General features: G+C 44.9%; 1 protein-coding gene across 1 annotated transcript; it reads left to right on the forward strand.

Moving 5' to 3' along the window:
- The first annotated feature begins 4,797 nt into the window (after nucleotides 1–4,797).
- On the forward strand, nucleotides 4,798–6,470 carry LOC144165675 (uncharacterized). Its single transcript, XM_077695488.1, has one exon. It carries the CDS (start codon nucleotides 4,889–4,891, stop codon nucleotides 5,792–5,794), a length of 906 nt encoding a protein of 301 aa, XP_077551614.1. The 5' UTR covers nucleotides 4,798–4,888; the 3' UTR covers nucleotides 5,795–6,470.
- The last annotated feature ends 21,440 nt before the right edge of the window (nucleotides 6,471–27,910 follow it).

Consider the following 27,910-nt stretch of genomic DNA (forward strand, 5'->3'; position numbering starts at 1 on the left):
CTGTCAGAACGACCGCAACACGGCCTGGTTTACTCGTAATTCAGTCCTCCTCTCTATATCCGTTCCCCGTCCCACCTTTGTGCCTGTTATTTACTCGTTGAGGTTTTAAAAATGAACGCTGCACTGCTTACGTCTTCACTGCTGACAAAAGGTGCATTTTGTTTCCTTGCCATGAGGTAACTGCGTCGCCATTGAGCCGCTTTTGCTTTTCAGCCATTCCACTCCCTTGCACTTCACTCCCTGTTAGGGTGTAACGCCGGCATGAATAGCTTTCCCCAACGGCGATTACCAGTAAAGAAGTATTACAATACCATCTTCCTTTTTCCACGTCTTTATTCATATGTGGAAGCAGCCGCGGCGATACTTTTGTTTCTTGCTTCGGTCACGTTCGTTTTGCAGGCGTGCCCAAATCCAACGTCACTAGCGGCGACAGCGAGGAAATAAACGAACTCCGCCACTAACCATGTATCGGAATGGTTCGACGGGAATGATGCGGTAAAGGGGCAGCGCTGGATTCTGGATCGGAGTGCAGTGCGTTAGCGAAAATTTCTATACCGCTCTTGACGGTTTTACTTGTCAAGTGCAAAATCTGGTGATAATTAGTTGACCAGCAGCGCGAAGCTGCTCCCCCCATCCATATTTAACCGTGCATCGCGGCACCGCGGGTGGTTGCCCCACCGGAGGGGTGGCCTGGCGGCACCCTGCCGGCAGAGCACGCGATGTGCGTCAAGACGCGGTGCAGTCACCGCTTTTTTTTCGCGCCATTCATGGCTGCGCGGCTGGGGCAGTCTCTGCGGCCCAAGTCGCTCACTTCGTCCCGGCACCGAAAAGCGGCGCCAAAGCCACCGAGGCTTCTGTGCGAAGCCCTGGCGGAAAATGTCGGTTCTGTGCAGTACAACTCGAAGTGACTGACGTGAGAAGTTAGTGGATGTTGCTTGGAGGGCTAGCGCGCTCAGCTTACGCATACATTTGAGGTAACTTGACTGGACCTGCAGAGTGGTATTTGGACTCAAGCGGTAGATTCAGGGAAAACAATGTTCAATGTAGCTCAGAGCTTGCCGCTGCAAATTTTGCCGCGCAAAAATGCCACGTGCGCTTTTAATGTCGTGACATTGCGCCTAACGAGCTCTTCAGTGCGAACACCAATAGAACATCAAGTGTAGATATTTGGAAATATCGCATTGTTGATTTGAAATGGCTAGCGAGGTGCTGATGACGCAAAGAAAAAAAAAGAAGTACACGGAGAGTGCATCTTCGACCTTCTCGTCGCGTGATGCACAGAACTGCACCGAGGTGGTGTGGCCCTCTTGCGCTCCCCCGCCAAGGAGCAGGGCGCTTCAAGAAAACACGGGGGGGAAGAAGAGGGCCAGTAAGCAAGAAGGGTACGGTCGCTCGGGTTCGGGCGAGAGGGGCAGGTGATTTTGGTGGCGCTGCTGAGTCGGCGGCATCGTCGGCTGACGAGAGGAGCTTGCAACGCATGTTGTGCGTCGCGCAGCAGTTCAGGGCAGCCCAGCGTCGCCTAAGAATGCGGGCGACGCCTTTCTCCCAGCCGAGGCCGGTAACAAGGCGCGTCTGCCCCTCTCCCTTTGCGACGTAAATAAAGCGGCTCAAAAGGGAGAGCCCGGGCCGTTCCTCTTCTTTCTCCGCCGCCAAGAGGTGCGATGGGGCCGCCGCGCTTGGAAATGCAAATAGTGCGCACACAGGCGCGTTTATTTTGGCCGCTCGCACACGCTGCTTTCAGCCCAGGGTGCGTCTTTTTTAACAAAGGGGGAAACAACTTAAAACGATCCGCCAGGGGCGCCATAGGAATGCCGACAACGCAGTGGCTGGTCCTGCTTCTTTATTCCCATTTCGCCACTATTTTGCCATTATGATGCCTCTTTGCTTGCTCTGTCCTGTGTTATCCTATCCCGCCTGCGTGTCGCTATTTTAAGCGCGGGAATTTGGGAAACTTGTTCTCGGACTGACCGTTATGCAGGTTCTCGAGCGTCATTCGTCTGTGACTTGCACGTCGACAGAGAGCGTTGAAGGCGCGTCATGAAGAACTCACTTTTATACTTATTTTTGCCAACGCCTTGTGGCCGGTAAAAAATTCCGTTGTCAGGCCCACATGTAACTACCGAAACCGGTTGGTGGTCATGCGTAAGGTATCCCGCCGAACGCCCTGCAAAGAAAGGATGAAATGAATATCCGTGCCTGCGAAGGATGGCGCAGCGGGAGAGAAAATGGAGCCTTGCTCCCAACTCTTCGCGTACGACTCTTAGCACATTGCCGCAGCATTCGGACCGGCTAGCTGTTCATTACGATTTCCATTGTGCAGGCGGGCTTGAAATCAACAAAATTTGTGGGGAGCACATGCAGCTGGGGCTTTATGTCGAAATAAAAGCAAATACACCAGTGAATACACACTCTCGTGGAATCATTAACGTTGCATTTTCTTCAATCGAGCACCATGGTCAACCGAGATTAATGATCCGGGTCCACAAAGTAGGGTGGCTTCCGTCATAGAAGACATGGGCGGTGTAGAACGGACGCAAGTCACCAAATCCCGGCGCATGTGATTTATTGCGTTTCAGCGAGATCGCTTGTCACCTCGCCCTTATTATACTCCTTTACTGCGTGCTCAGTCGGACATTTGAATTTGAAAGACAGCTGTGTTGAGCGGAGGCCCTCCCTTCTTTTTTCTTTTTACCCGCTCTCGCTGTTTCATCGCGGCGCGTACGTTTTAAGAAGGGTCACACGCTCGGAGCCAGGCCAGTGCGCCAACTGTCACTATGCCGCCTCGATCGGATGTCCGCGCGCGCCACAAAAAGAACTGCACCCTCTTCGCGGCTGCCGGTCCGAAACCAAACGTCAAAGCGGCACATCGTGAAGGGTTCTATATAGAAGCGGAAGCACCCAAGACTGAAGCCTGTCTGAAGAGCGTGATTTCGGCGCGCGACATCCTCGTATGAACACCCAGGTTCAGTTGGTCGCCATTGTACTCTTCAAGTGGCCAGACACCGGCGGATTCTTTCAGTCTGCGTCGAGTACCACGATATGCGCACCCTGTTTCTCCAACATTATCAAAGGGGTCCCCTGAGCGCGGCCTGGGCGCTCGCTGTAAGCAGCCGCATCCTTCTCCGGTAAAGACGGGAAGCTACGCTTGGCGCCGTGCTGTGATCAATGATCTCGGACCGCTAGGTAAGGTCGCCGGGGCAGTACACGTGCGGGTGAACTATATGCGCTCTCCTTCGCTGACCGCAGCCAACCTCGGAAGCGCACAAAGCCTACATAAGACCCCCGCGGGGGCAGAGCGGAGGAAGGTATAGAAAAGGAGAAGAATGCTGCTCCCTGCCGGGGTTCACTCTATTCTAGATCGGCCATTCTCTCGGCCCGATGAGCCAAGACTGTCGGGGCCAAAGTGGACCTGACGTGAGGACAACCAGAGGGAAGATAAATTACTTCTTCTCCATTGTGGCCTGGTGCAGTCCAGCGGACGGAGTTAGGTATATACCCGGAGACTAGCTACTGAACCCGCGGCGCCGGCAACCAAACAGGGTTGACGTGTGTTCCAAAATCTTACCTCCTCGCCGTTCCTTTGCCTCTCCGCACAATCAGTACGGCCCCATTGTTGCCATAACTCTTCCATTGAGAAGACGACGTTGGAGTCGGGCTCGATATACGGCGTCAGGTTCTGCTATGCGCTTCCACTCGGGTCGACTTTACGACCGCCTTCAAGCGGGACGCTTCGTCAAACCTCCGGGTACTCGTTGGGAAGGAGTCTAACGATCAAGAACAGTGAACGGGATTAGGGGAAAAAGGCCATCTTTTCTATACAACATCCGGACGCCGCGCACACTGTGAGGACGTGAAACTTGAGAAGCCCTACGAAGTTCCACTGCATCTTTGTTGTGCGTGAGGGTTGCAGCTCATTCACACATCGCCGAACGACTGTGGCTCTACTGTGAGCCGCCCTGAAGGGAGTTTGTTAGCGGTAGAACTCGGCCGTGGGGTGTAAGCGACAACACGTAGCTCGAGCCGAATCGCTACACTTGAATGCACGCGGCGCCATCGTGGTGGACTTGCCTTCTCTAAGTCCGAACAACAGTGAAGCGATGCTTTATGCTGACCGCAGCGATCCTCTATGCTGAACACGCCCTAAAGTAGATCGAATTTCGGGAAGGACATTTGCGGAACGTATTCACTGCAGCGTAGGAGGGTTTCTAGCGCTAACCACGCGCCACGGATTTCAAAAAAAAAAAAAAAAAACCTGTCAAGGAAGACATTGACAGGGAAGCTTCAGCGCTTACTTATTCTTGTCGCCCAGGCTTTTGAAGCTGTGCTTCTGTAGTGCCGGGCGGCCTTTTATTCCTTGGATATAATTTGCGACTCTACGCAGTTCCTACCACTTCATCGTGGTGTGCGTTTCTATTTATGCGTGTTATTATTTATGTTGCGCATGAAATTGGCATCATTTTAACCGTGGCGTTTTCCAGGTGGTTTCCAGAAAAAAAAGAAGTCTTTTTTGTGATAAGATTGAGCCACTGTCGCAGGCAGGTATAAGTAAAAGCAGCTGGATCCGAAGCACGCTATCTCGTAACGGTGTTGAGTTGTCAACAATCATCAGTATAAAAAAACCAGTAATGGAGAATCTTTAAAAAACATCACCGGGGGACGGAACTCAATGACTTAACCGTTTTTGTCTTGGTCGCTTTACCAGTCGTCAAGTGTATAAAGTGTGTAAATAGGGAAGACTAGTCCCCGAAACCTTATTCTTAACCATGGGTTTGCTTTTTTCTTCCTGCGCAGGTTTGACACGCCGCTCTCTGGAAGTGCCGCTGAGACTTGATACCGGGGACCCCCAAAAACGGGACTGCGTTTCGTCAATCGCTGTGAAGGCTCTCGGATGACGCCCACTATGCTGTCACTCAAGTCGGAGCCTCCAATGTCTCCCCCTGAAGATACGACCTTCCGAAATGGCAGCTCTGGTGGCTTCAGCGAAGACGATGAGCTCCCGGAGGACCGTTCACCCACGTCTTCTTCTCAGGACCTACTGAGTCCCTGCCCTTCGTCCTACATGGGCGGCGACGATTACGAAGACGCCGAATCTGGAGACTCGTCATCTACTGCGACGGCGGTGTCTCATCACTCGTCAACTCGACGTAAGCGGGCCCCCAAGCCGTCGGCAAGGTCCAGGAACGCCAATGCAGCCGCGGGGATGCCGAAACCAGCCGTACAAGTAAAGATGAAGAAGACCCGACGCGTGAAGGCGAACGACCGTGAGCGGAACCGAATGCACAACCTTAACAGTGCTCTAGACAGGCTCCGGTGCGTTCTACCCACTTTCCCAGATGACAGCAAACTCACCAAAATTGAAACATTGCGGTTCGCGCACAACTACATATGGGCTCTTTCCGAGACACTAAAAATCGTCGGGTCCAAAGTGGAGAAGAAGGAGTCGCCGCAGCTACAGGCAGCCCAGGACACATCGATCACGTCGTCTGCACCGAACGCAACGCATGAGTCGCCACCAACAACACTCGCACCAACGGCGACCCCTACGAACGGCGGCGTGGCCACGACACCACGTGGCTACTACACCCCACCGCTGTCCGTGGCATCATCACCTTCTTCTGTCCGGCAGCAGCCGCTTACCCCTGCTAGCGCGTGCCTGGGTTCGCCTTCGACCCCGTGGAACCTGTCCTCATGTCCAAACTCCGTAGCGGTGTCGACGCCAGCGAGTTCGGTAGACTTTTCAGACTCCTCGTGTTCAGAATCTGAGTGTGGTTTCACAACCTACGAGACCTTATGAGAAGGCAGCGGACTCGGCTTTGATCTCCAACAAGTGCCCCATCATCTGCCATGTGCGCCTTTGTGTTTACTGGACGGGACTCGTAAATGTGTGTTTACAAGGCGGGGACAATTATGGGTTGACATGGATTTCCGTGCTGTGCCAAATGATAAGAGTACACATGAGTTTTCGTAGGGAAGGACTTGGACACTGTGGCAATCGTGCAGATACGCGAATAATTTAAGTTTTTGTTTATTTGTACGCCTTTTCTTTCATTTTCTACGCGAATACAGCAATATATACATCATGTAGACCTTGCAGGGCAGCGTGTATACCCGCGTGGCATATTTAATGCAGTGTGCCTGAAAGTACGACAAGAATTAGAAACAATGAACAGCACTTTTCTCGCTTTATTTTTATGTGCAATCTAGTGAGAATTGTATTCACGCTACAAGTGGGGTGTAGTAGCCGTGATTCATGCTACCGCTTGGCGCTCCTCAATAAAAATGAATTTACAGCAGCCGAAATTCTGTAGCATAATCACACGCTCGAATTCCTCGTGGAGCTTTGCTAAATTTTATTCTTTATCGATGGCAGGATATAATTTATAGACTGACATTCTTTTCTATGATTATTTGAGATTAGCTTGCAACTTCTTGCACTGTTAGTGGTCTGCGTCTGTTATAGGTCCACAACCGCAAGCGTCTTGGGAGCGGGAGGGGGAAAGGGACGGGGACGAGCATGGAAGCCAAGCTTTGCTCTATTTTTTCTTTCGCCAAGCAGTACAATTCACAAGTGCTTAGAGATGCGCTTTTGTGTGAGATACCCTGTAAAATACCTATGCTATTGTGCAGCCATTTCTCATAAATTCTGTGTTTTTACACTTTTTGTGCAACAAATAAATATTTCTGTACAAAGATGAAAATGAAAAGACATGGTGTCTTTCGGGTTATTTCGCGATTGAACAAACTGGTACTTTTCCTAATCCTGTTCAACGCTGTAGGATCGACGGTAAAAGGTGCACACTCGGCAGAAATCGCCGTCACCTTACTTTGACGTCACGTCAGCAATTGGAGGTATTTATTTATTTATTTATTTATTTAATTATTTATTTATTCAGATACCCTCAGGTCCAGAGGCATTAGGGAGGGGAGTGGGTTACAATAGTTACAAACATATTTTAAACAGAGCAAAAAAATAATAAACAGAACAAAACCAGGAAAATACAATGTACTGCAATGCTTATGGTTATATAATGTTACGTAAAGCAGTTTTAAAAAGTTGGTGGTCCGAAATTGTTGCCGTCAGTGCGGGTAGGGGGTTCCATTCTTGTGATGTACGTGGTATGAATGACTGGGAAAAGGCGTTAGTTCTGCAAGACGGCAAGCCGACTTTATGGACATGATTTATGCGAGCTGAAATGTACCGAGGAGGCAGAATGAGTTCATTGCGTAGCTGGCTGGGATAGAAAAGTTTATGAAAAATACAAAGGCGAAGGATTTTTCTACGCGATGATAAGGAAGGTAATCCAAGGCTGGATTTCATAGTGCTTATGCTAGCAGTCCGGTTGTAGTTAGACAGTATAAAATGAACAGAGTTATTTTGGACCATTTCAAGTGAGTGTGCTAGATTTTCTTGGTTAGGATCCCAAACTGATGCAGCATATGCCAGTTTGGAACGGATAAGCGTTTTGTAAAGAGTTAGTTTTATTGTTGAGGGAGCCTGTGAGAAATTTCGACGTACGTAGTCGACCATGCGATTACCGTTATTAATTACGTACGCAGTATGCACGGACCAAGTGAAGTCGGTAGTAATATGTATTCCGAGCTATTTGTAAGTGCTGACATATTCCAATAGAGCATCGTTCAGATAGTAAGTGGGCAATAAACGGTTAGTTCTAGATACGCGAAGAAACTTGCATTTGCTGGTGTTAAGTTCCATTACCCATGTTTTGCACCACACAGAAATAGCGTTAAGATCGGATTGAAGTGTTAATAGGTCATTGTTATTAGATACTTCACGAAAGAGGACGCAGTCATCGGCAAACAAGTGAATGTGAGAAGTAACGGATAAAGGTAAGTCGTTAATGTAAATAAGAAATAGCAGGGAGCCAGAACAGATCCTTGAGGGACGCAAGAAGATACGTTCCTTCGGGGTGAGACGTTATCGTTAGCTAAAAGAAACTGAGAGCGCTTAAAAAAAACAATTAAACCGAAATAAAAGTTTGGGATCAAGATTAAGATTTTGTAGTTTGTTAAGTAACAACTTGTGACATGCTTCATCAAACGCTTTTGAAAAGTCTAAAAAAGGCAATTAGTGATAGATGAACGATCAAGAATGGTCCGTGGGTGAAAGATTGAAGTTGAGTTTCGCATGACTAATTTTTTTCTGAAACCATGTTGGCACTTAAAAAAAAACGAGTTAGATTTAAAAAAACCTGCCAGGTTGGAATGTATCATGTGTTCTAATATTTTACAAGGCATGCTGGTTAGGGAGATGGGCCGGTAGTTAGATGGTCAATGTTTTTTACCCGTTTTAAACAGTGCAGTTACCCTTCCAATATTAAAGTCGTTGGGGAGACAGCCTTCATGAAGCGATTGTTCGAATATCTTTGTTAGTATGATTGAACCATAATATTTTGTATTTTTCAAAAATTTCGGACTCATCGTATCACAGCCAGGAGACGAGGATCGATGAAGCTTCTAAAGTAGAATGCGATCGATGAAGCTTTTAAAGTACAATGCTAGGGGTTTCTAAGCCGAAGTATCTTTTATTGAACACAAATTTGATTGCTTACATATGCGCCGTCTCGCCGTGTGCGGCAGCATGATTTTGGGCTTTCAACAACAACTTTATTATTATCGATTTCCTCATTTACCTAGTCTGAAAGGTCTCCAAGTAGCGTGGTAGTACTTTTACCCTCGCCAAATCTGTATTGAGCATTTGACATGAGCATGTACTTCCACTAAATGAAATTATCATTTCATAAATAATATCCGTAACGCTGATCCGATCATGTCCTTCAGATCTTGTCAAGGGCAAAGTTCTCAGCGCGGAAAATATTTCCAGCTCAGTTAAATCATACATGTATGCTGAGTGCACATTTGAGTGCCCAGTTGAATTCGAAATTGGCGCTGGTGGATTTGTACTTCGCAATTTAACAGCGGGATTAGCGAAACACTTATTGAAATTATTTGCTGATGTATGCCTTTCAATGCCTTGAAAGTTGGTAGTAATAGCCTCGTCAATAGTACTTTTTTTTAACTAGAATTTTTTTCTGTATTTATTTCTTCAATAGTCTACATGTCTAACAGGAGACCAGGGCTAAAGGCGAAAACTGCCTGACGGGGTCCCGGCCCCCTTTCCACGTTAATACATCAATTCGCATCAATACATTAATGAATACATTAAACAGTTCTATCAGAGTCACTCGGAGCATAATGCAGAAAGGAAAACATAGAAACAGTGCACTTATCAGTTTCAACAAAGTAACAGAATATTTCTGCAAACGAAAAAAAAAAAACACGAACATGAGAATTTATCAGTTTATACATTACCAGCCTTACCCTCACGCAGAAATTTTCATTAGCGTACAAGTAACAAATGCAAAAGCAAATGCAAAAATGTAAACCATATTGATAAACACACAACCAAAAAGATAAAATTTGTATTGAGTTTAATACAGAGCGATAAATTTTGGCAGATATCAAGGTATTTCAAAGTTGTTTTTATCCCCTTTTTCCAGTCCATAAAACACCCGAAGTATATTTTTAGTTATTTATTTATTTATTTATTTATTTATTTATTTATTTATTCAAAGTACCCCTAAAGGCCCTCACGCAGGAGGGTATTACATAGGGGGTAGTCAGTGCAACAGTGCATAGAGATACAGGTTACCGAGTTACCACAGAAACATTTGTGTTTACTAAAAGCGTCCTGCACTTCTATTTAAAAGTGGATGTGACGTCGTGAAAATTCATGCTCTGTTCTTGCATATTTAGCACTATCGTTGACTGAAAATGAATAGTCTGCTGACCGTAATTCGTCCTTATAGGCAATGGCCTTCGTTTTGGATTTCGGATATTATATTCGCCTGCACTTTCAGGTGGTAATTTATATATCCCGCTCCTGTAAATCCACTGTAGAAGCTTAAAATAATAAACTTGGTCGGCTTTCAGCATGTTGTATTTAATGAAGAGTGGTCGTGTTCTTAGATCGCGCCTATCCCCTTTGAAATTTTCGCACATTCGCAGAATTTTTTTTGCAGAATGATTAACTTATTGTAGTTATACGCGGTTGTGGTGCCCCATACCAGGATTCCGTAGCGTAGCCTGGAATAGAAAAGGGAATAATACAACGTCTGTTTCAGCCAATTGGGTACCAGTGTGTGTATTTGATAAATTTGCCCGGTAACACGCGATAAATCGGATCTAAGGCTATTGACATGCGCAGTCCATGTAAGGTCTTCCGCAAACCAGACCCCTAAGAATTTCTGTTCAACCACTCGGTCTAGTATGGTACCATTGTAGGTTATACTGATGTTGTAGGGATCTCTTTTATTGATTGGTTTGAATATAATATACTTTGTTTTTCTTGTACTTAGACTTAATTGATTGTTATGGAGCCAGTTACAAAGCTTTATGAGGTAGGAATTTGCAGCTTATTCTAGACACTTTTTTGTTATCCCTGAAAAAAAATATATTTGTGTCGTCAGCGTACATGATCATGTCGGTTGAGTTCTGCCGCTTAATGAGTTTACACTGCCCCAGGTTCTCCTCGAGTCTTTCCTACGTTTGTTTAATTCATGTTTCTAGTACCAATTGTTTGCCATTCGTAACTTAACGGTGAGCGTATTTCTCAACTGCTTTAATTTTTTCTTTACAGACAGGTTACATTGGTCGTTCTTACACCGATGCCACAATTTCTGCTTTAGGAAACTTAGTTCCATTATTTAATTGTTTATACAGAGATCTTCAATTTTCGGTCTTTTCAAGGTAATTTTGTTAGTGCATCGTCGGTACACTTCCTGAAACTTACCTATAAATTTATCATAGGTCAATAAATGGTCGTTCTGAATGAGAGAATCCCAAGCAAACTCATCAACTAAATCATCTACTTTACGATTATCAAGTACGTAGGTATTCAGTTTCCGCTTGTATTCTGCCTGTAGTGCGATGTCCATGACGAAGAATGGAAATAGCTGCAAAGAAATGGCCCGCAACATTCTGGGTTATAATTCTGGAAATCACATCATGTCTGGAATACGGACATTTATATGATCAATGCAGGAACGCGTAAATCCGATCCCATATGGTTCTTCTCGAGTAACTCCCGTAATTTGGTGTTCGAAGCCATATCCAGATGTGAGTGAATTAGTAAGGAACGCAAAATTTGTTTGGTGAAATTATATCAATGTTTAAGTTCGCCACAAATATTACATTACCATGTTTATCAAGCTTCTGCAACGTATATTCACGTTCATCAAAGAATACTTTGATATTATTAGCAGGAGGCCTATACACTACAAAGATAACAAGCAGTAGCTCCTTGTCTTGAGCAGTAATCATCGTTGTCTCCGCTTCTGAGAAGGAAAGTTCCTTCACTTCACACAGTCAAGAACTTTAAACATACACCAATGCACCTCCTCCCCTCCTTCCATCCCAACAGAATAAAAACTGTGGGAATCCGGGTATTTCATACAGCTTTGCGGCTTCAGTATCCACATTAACCTAAGTAAGAACAATCACATCCAAGTTTGTGATATATTTTGTAGGTACAGTTCGAGGAGATCCAAATACTTTTGCAAGCTTTGAAGATTCGCCTTAAGAAGGCCTAAAGCTTGGAGTTTTTTTATCTGTCTGATGCTTTTCGTAGTACCACTGCCATTCGTCAAACGATTAGGAAACCTGGGACGTATTACTTGATATATTTCAGACGGTCCACCTTTGCAATTCTGATAGAAGGTGCACCCCCTTGCTTTTCCTCACGAATACCTTACTGTTCCTTAGCCAAGAAAATTCATGCCATTTCTCTTTGGCTTCTTCTTTCACAGCCAGATGAGTGTTTTGCAATGAACGGTCGTTTTCGTTAATATAGACGCTTTCCTGCTTCAGCGCACATCGTTTTCTGTACCTTATCGTTGAACTTGCGAATCTTACAAGTTTTGGAGGGACCATCCATTATTTACCCTCAATGCGGTAAGTAGCTTCGACATGCTCATCCAAAGGTTCAGTCATCTCAAGTCGTTTCGCCAAAAACCGAAGTGTGATCCTGAAGTTTTCCTTTGGAATTTGCGGCACACCATGGATTTTAATGTTTCTTCTTCCCTAATACTCTTCTAGTACGGCATGCTTCACTTCTTCAAGCTCTGATTGCTGCTTTAGAACAGCCGCCTCCAAGGAAAGGCTTTTTTCCTTTAAGCCCTTTAGGACATCATAATGGCCCTTGAGGGTCAGCAGTACACTGTCGTACTGAGCAGATGTGCTCTACCAAGCTTTCTATCGCCGTCCTCTTTTCCTGTTGTCTTTTCAGTTCAAATAGCACATCGTCGTGTTTATTTGTATGCAGCTCGTTTGTCTTTGCTGGTTATCTAGCCGGTTTATCAGATCGGTAATCTTGTCGAAAATTACATAACACAGGCCCGAACATCTTTCAGAGAGGGCTCATCCTGGTGAATACTCCCTTTAGTGTTATCTGACCGACTTTCACTCTGCGTCCTTAAGTGCCTTGTGGCACCTGCTAAACAGCTAGGGAATGTCGAAGCATCGATATTGTTCTTTGCTATTTTATTAAAGGCCGTTTTTGTTATCGCTGAGCATTGGCCCACGTGACTGAAATTTTTGCAGATTAGACGCTTGGTGCTGTCAGCAGAAAGAGCCTTCATGCAGGCAAGGCAAATTTCCGGAGTAGCCTTTTCAGTTAAATATCACGCTGCAGTCCAGCGAAGCACTGCGAAACAGTAGTGATTAAAGCAAAAGGTTTGAATTTGCTTACCTAAAATGATAAGCGGAGCATGTGTGAGCGCTGTTCGTGCGCTCCGCTGGACGGCCGTCGCTGGACTCGCGCCGCTGTCGTCTGCTACACTGTACTTGAGAGGGGCAGCAGTGCCTGTGCTAGAAATCAGCCGCTTTGATACTCTAGTGCATTAAAAAGAGTATTTCCAGTAATACAGGTATTTTGCCAGCTTCTGACGCCTTTGAATAATTTCAAGCTGTATCTGCAGTTTGCAACACAGGAAGAGAGAGAGAAAAACTTTATTCGCAGCATCGGCCAGAAGATCGTGTGTACCTCGTCATTTCTAGCTTAATTGCGAGGTTCAGTGCTCAGAGCTCCTCGATAAGTCTTCAAAATGCGTAGGCTTCCCTACAGTATTTTTGAGATGCTCTAATGAAGACTCAACGGTCTAATGCTACGCACTAAGCAGCGGGCTCTACACGCGCATCGCACAGCGTGAAATAAAGTGGTTGTGTATTCTATTTCTTCCGTTGTTCCTGACATGTATCAGATGAACGTTTTTGTGCCCAATGCATTATTTTTCTTCAGCGTCGCAAATATCTTATTCGGAGGTTTGGGGATGTTTGGGAGGCTCACAAAGATCGTGTCGATATTTTGTTAATGCTGTATGGCATACATTCCCTTCTTCACAAATAGGCTTTCGTTATGGCTGCGTGCAATAAGGTGCATATCCGCAGCGTGCGTTGTTTACTCACATACAAATGCAATGAAAAGGTTTGTGTTACTCCATCGCGAAACCGCGCAGACAACGTTGTCCAGAGTACGGGAAGGCGGATTTTGTGCTCAGACTTTCTATCGCAACCATCGTTATGATAGCGAACTGACTCTCAACCCGAACAGTTATGACATGAATACGCTGTTGAAGGTTTGATATACTCGCTGACGAACGCAATAAATAGTGTACGTGCCGGTTTCCGATGAATATGGCCAAGCAGCTCTTTATTCTTTTCCAACCCTTCCGGGCGTGAAGCAGCAATCCTAGTCTACTCGGGATGGCGTTCTATGAGTTGAAGAAAATTACTCTTACTCTCCTGTGCTGGACTGAGGACCCCGCCCACTGACCACGTCGCTTTTGCTGTTAAATAATATTTTCTTCTCCTCCTCCTACTCCTCTTGAGGGCAGTTTTACTATAACACATATGTGGATATCGTAAGGTCTGGCTGTGAGAAATGTACCGAAGTATGCCTCCACGTCTGAACCAACATAGTACTACCATATTTTTACCGTACACGTGACTTGCTTTGCTCAATAGGGCTTCGTACTGGTTAGAAGCCTAACATAAAACCAGCGGCGCCGATACACACAGTAGGGTATTTGAAATTTAACATACATTTTTTTTGCGGCGCATAGTGCATGTACGCATTCTTTCATGCCATGACAACGTAAGCGATGTGACACAATACTTTCTAGCGTTGGGCAAGGTTGCAAAGACTGTTGTACGTTACATACCGGGAATTGTATTGCCTTCTGCCAAAGACGACCGCCCGGAAGACCTGAAATTTGTTTTGGCCTTGGTTTTTCTCTGCTGCCGGTAATTAGCAGCTGGCTGTTCCCTTTGTTCGAAAGATTGCTTAATACAGAAGATGACACCTTGCTCCGACTCTTCGCGCTCCGCGCAAGGCCGGCTTCGCAAGGAATGGGGCGAGGTAGGCAATGTTTCTTCCGCAGCGGTATCCAAAACTATACTTCAAATCACGCCTTCAGCTAGTGTACGCGATTTTAGGTCCACTATTATTGTTATAAAAAGTTACGCACACGCAAAATATGGTGCGGACACGCATCAGACGTCAACCGAGCACGAAGAAACCGCAGGGAGAGCGAGTCTGGGTGCAGCAAACGACAAATGCGAGAATCCTTAAGCCGAGGTCACGGATGCGCGCTTCACAGCGCGGCCCGTGGTCGCGCTCACCGCCAATAGCTTAGCCACTCATTCCAAGTCACAGCCGGCTTTCCCGGTTGCGTGTTTCCAAACACTTCGCCTCCCAGCCCCCCCTCCCTTCCCCCACGTGACATGTGGGATATCACTTCGCCGCGAGATTCGGTATCCTGGTGAGTACAGGCCCGGTGTATCTTCTGCTTCACTTGAAGCACTCAGCTCCGCCTTTCTGCCTCAGTGGCTTAGAGCAGTGGCATAGCCACAGATATTCCTCGGGTGGTCTAACTCGCCACCAACCCGTGCAGGTACAGAGTGCTGCCTGCTCCGGAAGTAACCATCATCCCGGATACCTAAGGAACTACACTAGAAAGGCTCAACCATGCTAGGGAAGGCTCTTGGAAACTTAAATAACACTCTCTCAACTCCAAAGGATCTGGCAACCCTGGTGGTGGCCAACTACTAGTTGGCCACCACCTCCCATGACCAGCCAACTCTCGGCCCCCAGTTCTGAACAGCTGTGGAACACCTGTCCACGGCGGTGGTCGGAGCAGCGATACAGCAGAAGGTGCTAAGAATCTGGGTCCGGACAGGCCACCTTTGGAAACTGCCCCCAGCAGCATTTAACGTACGCACGTTCTGGCGAGCGAAGCTTGGCTGTACTAATAGAGAAGCTCTCAGACATGAAGTGGGACATTATAAGGTTTAAGCGAAGTTAGAACACACTGAAATTCGAAACAGCGCAAAAAGACGGGACAAGGAAACGACGACACAAGGCGCTGCACAAGGCGCTGCACAAGACGACACAAGGTATGTACCACCAACTAGCCCAAACCACCCTTCTAACGCGAAGTTAGAAGGACAGGAGAAGGATTCATGGAACTCACAAGGAAGCATATTCTGTTCGGCAGTAGACCGCAAGAGACGAAAGAACATGGGTGGGAATTCTAGTCCAAAGAGAAATAGCAGGTAACGTGGAGGGGTTTTTCAGCATTAGCGAGATAGTCACGGCTGTTGTGATCACAAGCGACACAGGTTAAATATAGTACAGGCCTATGCGCCAACAACCAGTTGTGGTGATGAAGCCGTAGATAGCTTCTACGAGGAGGTTGAATAGGCAATGCAGAAGACCACAATGCAGTTCAGAATTGTGATGGTAGAATTTAACGCAAAGGTCGGTAAAAAGAAAACAGGAGAGTGGTCAGAGCGAAACTTCGGTATGGACAATTGCCACAGTGGAGGAGATCCACTGCTAGTATTTTCAGAGAGAAATAATCTGAGGTTGATGAACACATTTTTCTAAAAACAAAAGAACAGCAAATGGACTTCAAAAAGTTGCTATGGTACAACAAAAAACATAGTAACTAAAGAGGAAGTTCGAAAGGCTCTCAAGGCATGAAAATAGGCAAAGCTGCAGGAGAGGACGGCATAACCTTAGATATTTTGAAGTAGGGAGGAGATAGTGTACTCAAAAAGATTGCTGTACTATTTTCGGAATGTTTGAAAACTCAAAAAGTTCTCATAACCTGGAAAAGGGTAACATTATACTAATTCATAAGAAGGTAGATCTCAAGGACTTCAAGAATTACAGACCCGCCAGCCTTCTCTCAGTTGTTTGCAAGCTGTTTTTCAAAGTTATAATTAGCCGCATAGGTGATAGCCAAGGTTCCAAACAAACTAGAAAGCAGGCTGGACCTAGGAAATGGTACTCAACCATGGATCACATCCGTGCCGTCAATCAAGTGATAGCAAAATCCGAAGAGCACTCTAAACTCGTTTACATGGTATTTAGAGATTACGAGAAACCGTTATATTTCATGCTCACCGCAGCAGATTTAGAAACTCTAAAAGACCAGGGAATACAACAAAATTACAATAGGCTTCTAGAAGACATGTGAAGAATGCACGGGAAAGATAACCCAATACAAGCAAAGCGATAAATTTCCGATTCGAAAGGGAGTAAGACAGGGAGAGGCCATCTCTCCGAAACTATTTACAGCACGCCTGCAAAGGGTATTTCGAAAGCTTTTCTGGGAAAACATAGGATTAAGGATAAACGGCCAATACTTAGCTATTTGAGGTTTGCTGACAAAAGAGGCTTGCTGAGTGAAACTGCAGAACACATGCAAACAATGCTTGAGGAACTACAATCAGAAAGAACGGTCGTGGGGCTAAAATAAATTAAAACAAATCTTATGTAATGAGGAATAAACGTGCCAAAAAGTCCCTTTCAACTTAGAAAATGAAACGCCAGAAGAAATAAATAATATAAGTACATCGGACCGATTTACACTTAGAGCTGACACCAACCGCGAAGAGAAATCTGACGCAGAATAGGTATTCGTTAGGGAGCACTCGGCAAGCACTTCCAAATGATGAAAACTAAGCTACCGCTGTTACTCAAAAGAAAATTCTACAACCAGTGCATACTACCGGTGATTACATACGGAGCTGAAACTTGACGCCTTACTAAACAACTAGAAATGAAGCTTAGGTCAGCTGAACCAGCCACGGAACAAATAATGTTAGGAATAACACTCAGGGACCGAATACGAGCTACCTTGGTCAGAGAAACAACTAGAGTTGAAGATATTGCCCCGAAGCCAAGGATGACGCTGCTGTCTTGGAGGAAAAACAAGTTTATTGGAGCGAACTTGTGCTCCCCTAGCGACTCAAAGAATACAGAGGCGGCGAAGCAGCAGCCAACAAAGTGACGGGCTCAGGCGAGTGTCGGCTAATCGAATACCACATCGTCTGCTCTGCGGGCATTTATCTCGCGGCGCGCGTGTTTTTCGAATCGTCGAATTACATCCCGAACACTGTAGATCATAGAAGGTTATTCTTGGCTTTTAACGTTCGTTCGGAACACTCTCGCCATCGTGCGGCGTAAAAAATAAGCAATACAACACGCACTTCACTTGGTCCGCCAATAACACAGATAACACATCCCGGAGTAGCCGGTCGGAAAAAAAAAATAATAAACAAACAAACCCAATGAGTGGTTCGCGGCAATATCAGAGTTCAAAGAAAGAAAAAGAAATGGCCTTGGGCTGGTCATGTAGTCAGACTAACCGACAACCGGTGGACAATTAGGGTAACAGAGTGGACACCAAACGATGGGTATAGAAGAAGGGGAAGCCCAATAACACGCTGGAGGGATGAAACGCGAAACTTCAGGGGTAAACTTTGGATTGGAGCAGCGCAGGACAGGAGCGGTTGGAGGTCAATGGGAGAGGCATTTGTATCGTTATGAACTTGAGTACGTTGTTAATGATTATTATTATTATTATTTTGGGGACTTCAACACCCCAGGTATTCACTGGAACAGTCTTTCATTTCAGCATAAAAACCATTATGCAGCGCAGAAATGCGCCATGTTATTAGATTTTAAATCATTCACCTCTTTGCAGCAGTTCTGCAACATAGAAAACTTCTGTGGTAATGTGCTAGATGTGTGCTTCTCGAACTTAAAAAACGTACAAGTGTGTGCCTCCGAAATATCTCTTGTACACCCCGACAAGTTTCACCCCCCTCTTATTGTCTCTATCTCTGTCGCTGCCCAGCATTGCTATGGTGGTGTTGACGATTGTGCAGTCCCGCGATATGCTTTCAAGCGTGGAGATTATGTTGGGCTCTATCACTTTTATTCATCTGCTGAATGGTCTAGTGTTTTTGATGTCAATGATGTTGATGAACAGGTTCGACGTTTTACCGAAATTGTCAGGAGTGGCATGGAAAAGTACATCCCTTGTTATAAGCCGGTTCATCCCAAATTTCCCCACTGGTTCTCTAAAGAACTTCGAAGTTCGCTTAAACTTAAGGACAGCGCCCACAAAAAGGCCAAGCGTTCTGGGCTTGACAAGTGGAAAGCGGAGTTTAGTCGGTATCGCTCACTTTGTAAAAGCCTCTACCGGCGTGACCACCAGCTCTATATAGAGTCGTTAGAGGCTTCTGCGTCTCAGAAACCGGCTGACTTCTGGAGGTATGTACGCGGCCGTTCTAAGGCGTCTAAAGAACACATTAGCCTGCTTAATTCCGATGGGGAACAGGTTGAAGATGTCGCCACGAGCTTTGCTCAGTACTTTTATTCTGTCTTTCAACTGCCAGATGGTCACGACGAACGCCTATCGTTTAATAATATGTCTAATTTTAGTACACTTATGTTCGATGAAAAACTTGTCAATGATAGCCTTAAACGGATGAAACCGTCATTTTCCTGTGGTGCAGACGGAATTCCAGCAGCCCTCATGAAGGCTTACGGCAACATTTTTGTGTCTGTCTTAACTTCCATTTATAATAACTGTTTGCTTTTCGGCAAATTTCCTCGTGCATGGAATATTGCTCGAATTTTTCCAATATTTAAGACTGGTGATAAGTCAGCCGTTACCAACTATCGCCCAATCTCACTCCTTTTTGTCGCCTCAAAACTCTTTGAGTCAGCTCTGCACAACGTTCTTTCTGCCTGCGTCAAGAACGTTCTGATACCAAATCAGCACGGCGTTTTTTCGGGTCGATCGACGGTTACAAATCTTGCAAGCTTCATGACTCAGGCTTCGGCTGCAGTTTTTGAAAACGGCCATTTGGATGTTATTTATTTTGACCTCAGTAAGGCGTTTGATGTAGTGAACCATAAATTATTGATTAACAAGCTTACTATGTCCGGTGTTGATGCAAGCTTTGTTGCCTTGTTGTCCAACTATCTCCTTGACCGGTCCTTTTACGTAGATGTAAACTTCAAAAGGTCTAGTGTTTACACTGCAACGAGTGGTGTACCTCAGGGTTCTGTGCTGGGTCCACTATTGTTTTCTATCTTTATCAATGATGTGTCAACAGTGTTAACAAAATCTTCATTTCTTCTGTATGCTGATGATGTCAAACTATTTAGGCACATTAGCAGTTTTCAGGACTGCTGTGCCTTGCAGAGGGATGTGTCGGAATTATCGGTCTGGTGCAGCAAAAACTGTCTAATTTTAAATCCAGCTAAAACAAAGGTTGTCACGTACAGCCGGAAAACCCATCGTCTACTGTTTTCCTACAGTATAGCGGGAGCTCCTTTGCAAAGGGTTGAGGAGATTAGGGACCTCGGGGTTCTTTTCGACAGTACCCTCTCTTTTTCTTCTCATATTAAGCTCATCACCCGGCGAGCGCTCCAAAGTCTTGGAAATGTGTGTCGGATTACAAAGGAGTTCTCTTCTCCAGATCCATTTCTAATGCTATACAATGCAATATGTATCCCCCAGTTAGAATATGCTTCTGTTGCCTGGAACAGCATCTCGAAATCTAGTAGTGAATTAATAGAACGTGTGCAGAAGAAGTTTTTATCCATATTTAAGCACCGTCATCACAATCACTGTCCGGGTCCTGATTCTGACTTACCCATAGTTCCTTCCATTCCTTCGTTGACCTGCAGACGTAAGCGTGCAGACCTTACATTTCTTCACAAAATTGTTCATGGTGACCTTTCTTGCGCAGACCTGCTTAACTGTTTAGAGTTTAGTGTTCCACAGAGGCCCACCAGGTCGCATCGCCCTTTCTTGACCGCTGCGCGCAACTCCAATCATTCTCCTGTGCGCAGAATACAGAATTGCTACAACCGCTTCTCTGAACGCCTTGACATCTTTCAAAGCTCCTTTACAGTTCACCGTACTGCGCTGTTGAACACAGTATGTTAAACATCTATGATATCTCTGTCATTCGTTTTTCTTTTTTTATTGCTGAAATTTGGTTTCTCTGTGGTTCTGTTTAACCAATATAGTTGCCTGTTTTTGAAACTGTTTACTTATCATGCTTGTGTTATCATTTGTCTCTATACTCTTTTCATTGTTTTTGTCGTCTTACTGTTAAACTTTGTTCTCTGCTTGTTGTGTATTCATTACAATAAGCTGAGCCACAAAGGCATCTTCTTTTTCTTTTTTACCTGTACCCAGACTCCGCCTGTGCTTTATTTCTGTAATTTTCGCTACTTCAATTTGTGTGTGTCTTGTCGCTTGTTTGTTTCTTCCAATATGTTTCTTGTATTTTGTTTTCATGTAACTATCCGTGCGCCAGCACTCAGGCCTCTGGCTGTTCCTGGGCACGTAAATAACATGATTGATTGATTGATTATTATTATTATTATTATTATTATTATCATGCTGGAAACGGGAGAAAGAAGAAAAAATGAACACGAAGAGAGACCGAGCAGGATGCCCGAGCAATATATGTCATTTTTCTGCACGCATAAATTTCGGGGGGTGTTCTGGCACCGAAACCCCCCTGGCAACGCCCGTGGTTTAGGGACAGAGCCGTGGCTTTTGGAACAAGTGTCCAGCGTTAGAGCCCCAGTGATCCCACTGTTTTTTCAAGTCTTAGCTCAATTCTGCTAATTTTTATGGTAAGTAGATATGGTTTTTGTACCTCTTGGATGGATTAGGAGTGGGGCATGGCGTATCAAAGCTTTCAATAAACGTTTCTCCTCCAAAGCAGTACATCCCAACCAGCCAAGGAAATTTTCGTGTCCACGTCAGCAGAAAACGCCATGCTAAATGAAACAAATTACTCGCATCACCAGGAATCGAACGTGAACCTGAATAGAGAAAAAGAGCAACAGCCCATCGTCTAACCGACTAAGGTATGCCCGCACGAAGAGACGGAGAGACAGACGGTGTACTGAAGGAGCACAGCGGCGGGTCGTCTACCACCTGCGCTCAATGTAAAGCCCTCGTGTGAAGTGCAAACCCCATACTGTAGTAGTAGTATGTGGGTATTTATGGCGCAAGGGCAGCCAATGCCAAAAAGCGCCAAGATCGTAATTAGTGGTTCTTCGGTGTCATTTTAGCGTATAGAATACGTATGGTATAAGTATGACCCTATTACTGAAAGAGCTTAATAACTGGGTGTAAGGGGCCCTAATTTTAAAAATAGGAGGATGGTCATAATGGCGGATGAAGGGGACCATGATGGATTCATAACCCTCGGTAGCTGGCTTAATGCTGAGAGATCCGAAAGGTACATGTGGTACGAGATGAGATTTTAAAAATTGACTTCAGCGAGATATAAAACCCATTTATTCGTGACCACTGGTTCATCTCCGAAAAATAAAGTGGGATGAAGTGGAATGCTGTACTTACATAAATCAGGGAAGTGTCGCTGTCTCACATCATTTAAGGATTTGCATTCAGTTAATATATGCAGAACTGAAAGCCGTTCTGCACATCTGCTGCAAACGGGGGTAATGAACCAGTTAACATATACGAATGTGTGCCATGTGTGTGCCCTATTCGAAGCCTGCTCATGGATATTTCATTAGACCTATTTTGTTTGTCTGTCATGTATTTGCCTATCTGTGGTTTTATTGTGTGTAGTTCATTGTGTGTTTGTTCATCCCAGTGTTGTTGGCAGCGTTCGCGGAGACGTCTTCGTTTTACTGGTTTCATGTCCTCGTATGGTACCTGTGAGATTTCGACATCACTGCGCAAAGCGGCCATCGCAGCATTTTTCTCAGCGACCTCGTTTCCCCGTATACCGCAATGCCCTGGAACCCAGCATACTATTATCGTCAGTATTAGTGCATGTGCTCTCGCCATTTCCTCGCTGACTCGGTTCACGGCAACATTGCGACTATGTTTTCGTGAGTGTAGTGACCTGACGACGCTCAGAGAGTCTGTAAAAATAATTGATTGCTGTGTTTTTGCTCGTGTAATGTGCTGTAGTGTTGGAAGAATTGCATGTGCTTCTGGTGTGCAAATACTAGAATTTACGTTCACCCTTTTTTCACTGCAAAAGTTAGGGCCATGTGCAGCACATGAAACAGCAGTATCACTTTTCGAGCCGTCTGTACAGAAAGCATTGTATTGGTGGTACTTGTGTTGTATGTGAAGAAAATGCTTTAAAATAAGGTCTCTTGGTGCATTCCTTTTAACGATTTCTCTAAAGGAAAAGCCGTCTGCAAAAAATGACACATCCCAGGGTGCAGTAAGGTCTGTTACACTGGTTGCATAGAGTTCATTCAAGAATATCCCTAGTTCTTCAGCTTGTCTTCTCACTTCCAAAGCAAAAGAAGGATAAAGTGACGGACGGTTTGAAAACAGGCTCATAGTGGATGTGTCTTTGATAATAGTAATATACGGATTCTTTATATTTGAAGACGTCTTAAGAGCATACGTTATGGCCGCAAACATGCGCTGGTACTCCAAACACCACCGGCCACACTCTACATACAAGCGGTCGGCGGGGCTTGTCCGGAAAGTGCCAGACAAAAGACGGAGCCCGAGGTGTAGAACTGGGTCTAGCATTTTTACAGCAGTTTTGCTGGCTGAGCCGTATACCACGCGTCCATAGTCCATGCGGGACCCAACCAAGCTAGTAAAAAGATGCAAGAGGCACTCCTTATCTGCACCATAGGACTGATGAGACAGGACTTCTAGTATGTTTAATGCTTTTAAGCATTTTAGTTTAGTTTTCTTTATATGTGATACAAACATCAGTCTTTCGCCAAAGGCAAGGCCCAAAAACTTGTATTCTTTTGTGACAGCTAACGGTAGTTCCCTTAAAGTAAGGTCAGGTTCAAGGCAGAGCCCAGGACGTTTTGAGAACAGGATTCATTTATTGTTTTGTGGATTTAATTTAAAGCCATTGTCTTCTGTCCGTTTAAAGAGTTTATTTATACCTAGTTGAATCTGCCTTTTAAACATTGAGAGGTTGCACAACTTGTAACTAATCTGGACGTCGTCAACGTACATGGAGCATGATATTGAAGGTGGCAACGACTTTCTGAGCGTGTTCATTTTGATAATAAATAGAGTACAGCTTGATACTCCACCCTCAGGTACCCCAATTTCTTGTACAGACACTTTGGAGAGTGCCGTCCCAACCCTCACACGAAATGTCCGTTCCGACAAGTAGCCTTACATTGTGCTAAGCATATTTCCTGGTATACCAAAAGATTTGAGGTCACGAAGAAAGCCGTAGCGCCAAGTAGTGTCGTATGCCTTCTCAAAGTAAAAAAATACAGAGACAATCTTGTTTATGTACGAAGGCATCTTTGACATATTACTCAAACGCTACCAGCTGGTCTGTTCTGCATCTACCTGAACGAAATCCTGCCTGGCACTTATCCAGGATGCCATTGTACTCAAAGAAATATGTCAGTCTTCTATGTATCATTTTTTCAAATACCTTACTTAGAAAACTGGTGAGGTAAATTGGCCGCTAGCTTTTATTTTTATTCATTTATCCAGGTACCTACATCGCCCTCACGGGCATTATTGTAGGGGGGAGAACAAGCAAAGGAATACAGTACTGTTGATATAGCAATAAAAATGGTTGAGGGTAAAAGGATGTATGGTTGAAACAACAGTGTTGATTTACACTATCATAAATAAGGCATCACATTGTAAATACAAACCAAAAACGCAAAAGAGACGAGTGCTATGGGTTAAACAGGTCAATATAATAAAATTAAAAAAAACAAGAAGTACGGAATGCGACAGAAATGTACAGTAAAGACTAATTCAACAAAAAATTGTGAAAATTTCTAACAAAAGATGAGGGAGCGCAGCGACAATATCTTCTGGCAAGCCGTTCCACTCATGCGTGGTCCTTGAAAAAAGGCGTATTTGAATGCGTTGATCCTGGACGCGTATTTACGCGGTTTTAAAGACTGGTCAGTACGGGGTTACACATAGGTAGGTTGTCCTAGATACTGTTCCTTGTCTATGCCTGTTCTGTCCATGAATATGCTGTAAAATAGGGGCAGTCTTAGGTATTTTCACCTGTCAGCTAGCAGAGGCCATTGTAATTCTGAGCGAATGTCGGCTGATCTTACGGTGAAGTTACAGTTGCTTGCCACAAAGCGTGCTTCTCGTGCTTGTACACGCTCTAGTGCTTCTACATTTGATTTTGTTGAGAAGTCCCAGGCACTGCAAGCATATTCTAATAAGGGACGCACATTGGACATGTATAGTGTTTCTTTCAACTTAGTTGGCGCCTGTCTAAAATTGCGCCTCAAAAAATTTAGCACGCGACTAGGCTTTAATGTTAAGTAATTAATATGTGCGTTCCAAGGTTGCCAGAAAAAATGATCACTAGATATTTATCATCTTGAAGTGCAGAGGTGCGCTGCCTGATACGAAACGTAGGACAGGGTTAATACCACAAAAACAGACGAGGTGAGGCGCAAACTATCAACTTTTTATTATCTTGTGAAGGGGGGCGGTTATATATGACGGAAATGAAGAACATGCACGAAAAAATAACAATAAAACGCTACACGTGACATGATATCTATTCCTCATTTAGGAAACTTATTTCACGCGCCGAAAGCCGGATTGAAGGGGCGCTAACGCAATCTCCCTCCACTCCTGACAACATTGCATATGCTTCGTATATCTCGCAGGTAATCCTGTCTCTGGAGCGGAACAAAATGCAAACCTCTGCACTTCAAGATGCTAAAACACCAACTAGCCCACTCGCAAGCCTTGTAGATATTTATATTCTGCTGCAACAGGCTAGGTAGCCCCGGCCATGACGTAATTTGAAATCCGAGGCTGTTTTATGTTCGTAAATCTCATCAATTTACACTTCGACAGATTTAATGTCATTCTCCACGAAGCACACGAAGAAACTACAGAGTTCAGGTCGTTGTGCAATTGAATGGTGTCCGCTTCACAGGTAATGTTACCGTAAATGCAGCAACCATCAGCGTACAATCGAACACGGCTATGGACATTGTCAGAGATATAATTTACAAAAATGAGAAAAAGCAGGGGCCCCAAAACAGACCCTTGCGGCACTCCTGACAATACACCGACGCTTGATGAGCACACACCGTTAAGAATCACGCACTGCTGTCTTTCAGAAAGGTACGCTTCGATTCACATGAGAAGGACATTGGTATGTCAAGACAACGAAGCTTTTGCAACAACAACACATGTGACACGGAATCAAATGCCTTCTGTAAATCAAGAAATATGATGATAGTTGGGTTTTATTGGCGCAAGGCCGACTATGGGCAAAAAGCGCCAAAGAAGAAGTTACTGAATTGTGATGAGACCATACATACTAAAACATGTGACTGAAAGTAAAAGTGATGTAAAACAAAAGACAATGGAGATGGCTAGTGTATAGGGCCAGGATGATTACACGTGATATGACAAGAGCTGCAGAAAGTTCACCTCAGCTAAAAACTTAAAAACACGCTGACTAGAAAACATTGGTTCGTCGGCTAAAAAGTATGATGGGTGCAGAGGAATGTGTCGTCTGTATAATTGAGGGAAATGTTTGTGTCGTGTTGTGTCAAGTGCCTTGCATGTGATTAGTATGTGGACTACGGATAGGCCCTTTCCACGCCTGCTACACGTGGGTCCCGAAGTCACAGTGAGCAGGTGGGAGTGCGTTGCATGTGTGTGGCCTATCCGCAGCCTAGCCAGCGACTTCAGTGTATCTGTTGTGTGAGTCAGTTATGTAGCGTCCCAGTTGTGGTTTTATTACGTGTAGTTTGTTGTCTGTTTGTTGACTCCAGTGTAATTGCCACGTGTTACGAAGCTGTCGTCTGATGTGTGTCTTTAGGTCGGTGTAAGGTACTGTTGTAATGTCAACTGTAGTCATGAGAGCAGCATCACCAGGCATTTGGTCGGCGGCCTCATTGTCAGGGATTCCACAATGCTCTGGTACCCAGCATATAGTTATTTCAAGATTTGAGGCATATGCAGACATTAGTACCTTGAAAAGAGCATTTATCACATAGTTTTTAGATGACCTTCTTAATGACAGTGCCTGTACAACGCTTTGAGAGTCTGTGTACACAATGGACTTGGGAATTTTATGTTTGATGATGTGGTTTGAAACGAGTAAAATGCCATATGCTTCTGCCGTGTAAATACTGTTATGAAAATTCATTGTTTTGCTTACTCTAAAATTTGGTCCGTGCACTGCACAAGATACTGTAGAACCAGTTTTCGACGCGTCGCTATAGAATTCTGCGCACCTGTACTTGTCCTGCAGGAACAGGAAGTGCTGCAGAATTGCATTCCTGGGTACCCTATTTTTTTCTATAAGAGTGAATGACAGGGCGCATGATACAGAACGAACATGCCATGGTGCGATGAAATTATGAATGGGTGTCTTGTGCGTGTCTCAAAGGGGGACATTGAGTGCAGAAGCCTCCTCCCTAACTCTGAGAGAGAACGGTAAGGGAATAGATGGTCTGTTTAAAAAGAGTTGTAAATTTGATGTATCGTTCAAGGTGGGATTAAAAGGATGGTTGGTCAGAGACACGATCTTGGATGCATACAATAGGTCAACATACTCCCGCTGATGCCCTAGGCACCATTTGTCGCACTCGACATAAAGACTTTCAACAGGGCTAGTGCGGAATGCGGCACATGAGAGGCGGAGGCCAAGATGCAGCACTGGGTCGAGCATTTTCAGTGCTGTTTTTGTAGCAGACCCATACACGACACTGCCATAGTCGAGCCGAGACCCCACCAAGGCCGTGTAAAGGCGCAGCAGGAGTTGTTTGTCGGCCCCATAAGATTGATGTGAGAGGACCTTAAGAATATTCATTGTTTTTAAGCATTTGCATTTGAGCTGTCTTATATACGGGATGAATGTAAGCTTTTCGTCGAATAAAATGCATAAAAACTTGTGTTCCTTGTTCACAGGAATCGACACGCTGTTAAGAGTGATGTCTGGGTATGGGTGGACCCCACGCTTCCTGGAGAATACAACAGAAGAGCTCTTTCCGGGATTAATTTTGAAACCATTTTTGTCTGCCCAGCCGGCAAGCTTCTTGACGCCGAGCAGGACTTGACGTTCGCAGATGGACATGTTACATGATTTAAAGGATATCTGGACGTCGTCTACATACATAGAATAAGATATTGTGGGTGGCAATGCCTTTCCAAGTGAGTTCATCTTAACTATGAAGAGCGTGCAGCTCAACACTCCACCTTGCGGCAGGCCATTTTCTTGCACATGTACCTTTGACAGTGCAGAACCAACTCTGACGCGAAAGGTTCTCTCCGACAGATAACTAGCAAACGTGTTAAACATATTACCAGAAACACCGAATGACTTGAGGTCAGTAAGGATCCCATAACGCCAAGCGGTGTCATAGGCCTTTTCGAGGTCGAAAAACACAGTAACCAGAACTGTTTGTGAATGAAGGCATCCTTAATGTATGACTCTAGTGCCACAAGTTGATTATTTGTGGATCTCGCTGCCCTGAAGCCTGCCTGGCAGCTCTCGAGAAGGCCGCTATACTCCAAAA

This window comes from Haemaphysalis longicornis, unplaced genomic scaffold, assembly GCF_048455015.1.
Source record: "Haemaphysalis longicornis isolate Haplotype H1 unplaced genomic scaffold, Haemaphysalis longicornis Haplotype H1 scaffold_1, whole genome shotgun sequence".
NCBI lineage: Eukaryota > Metazoa > Arthropoda > Arachnida > Ixodida > Ixodidae > Haemaphysalis > Haemaphysalis longicornis.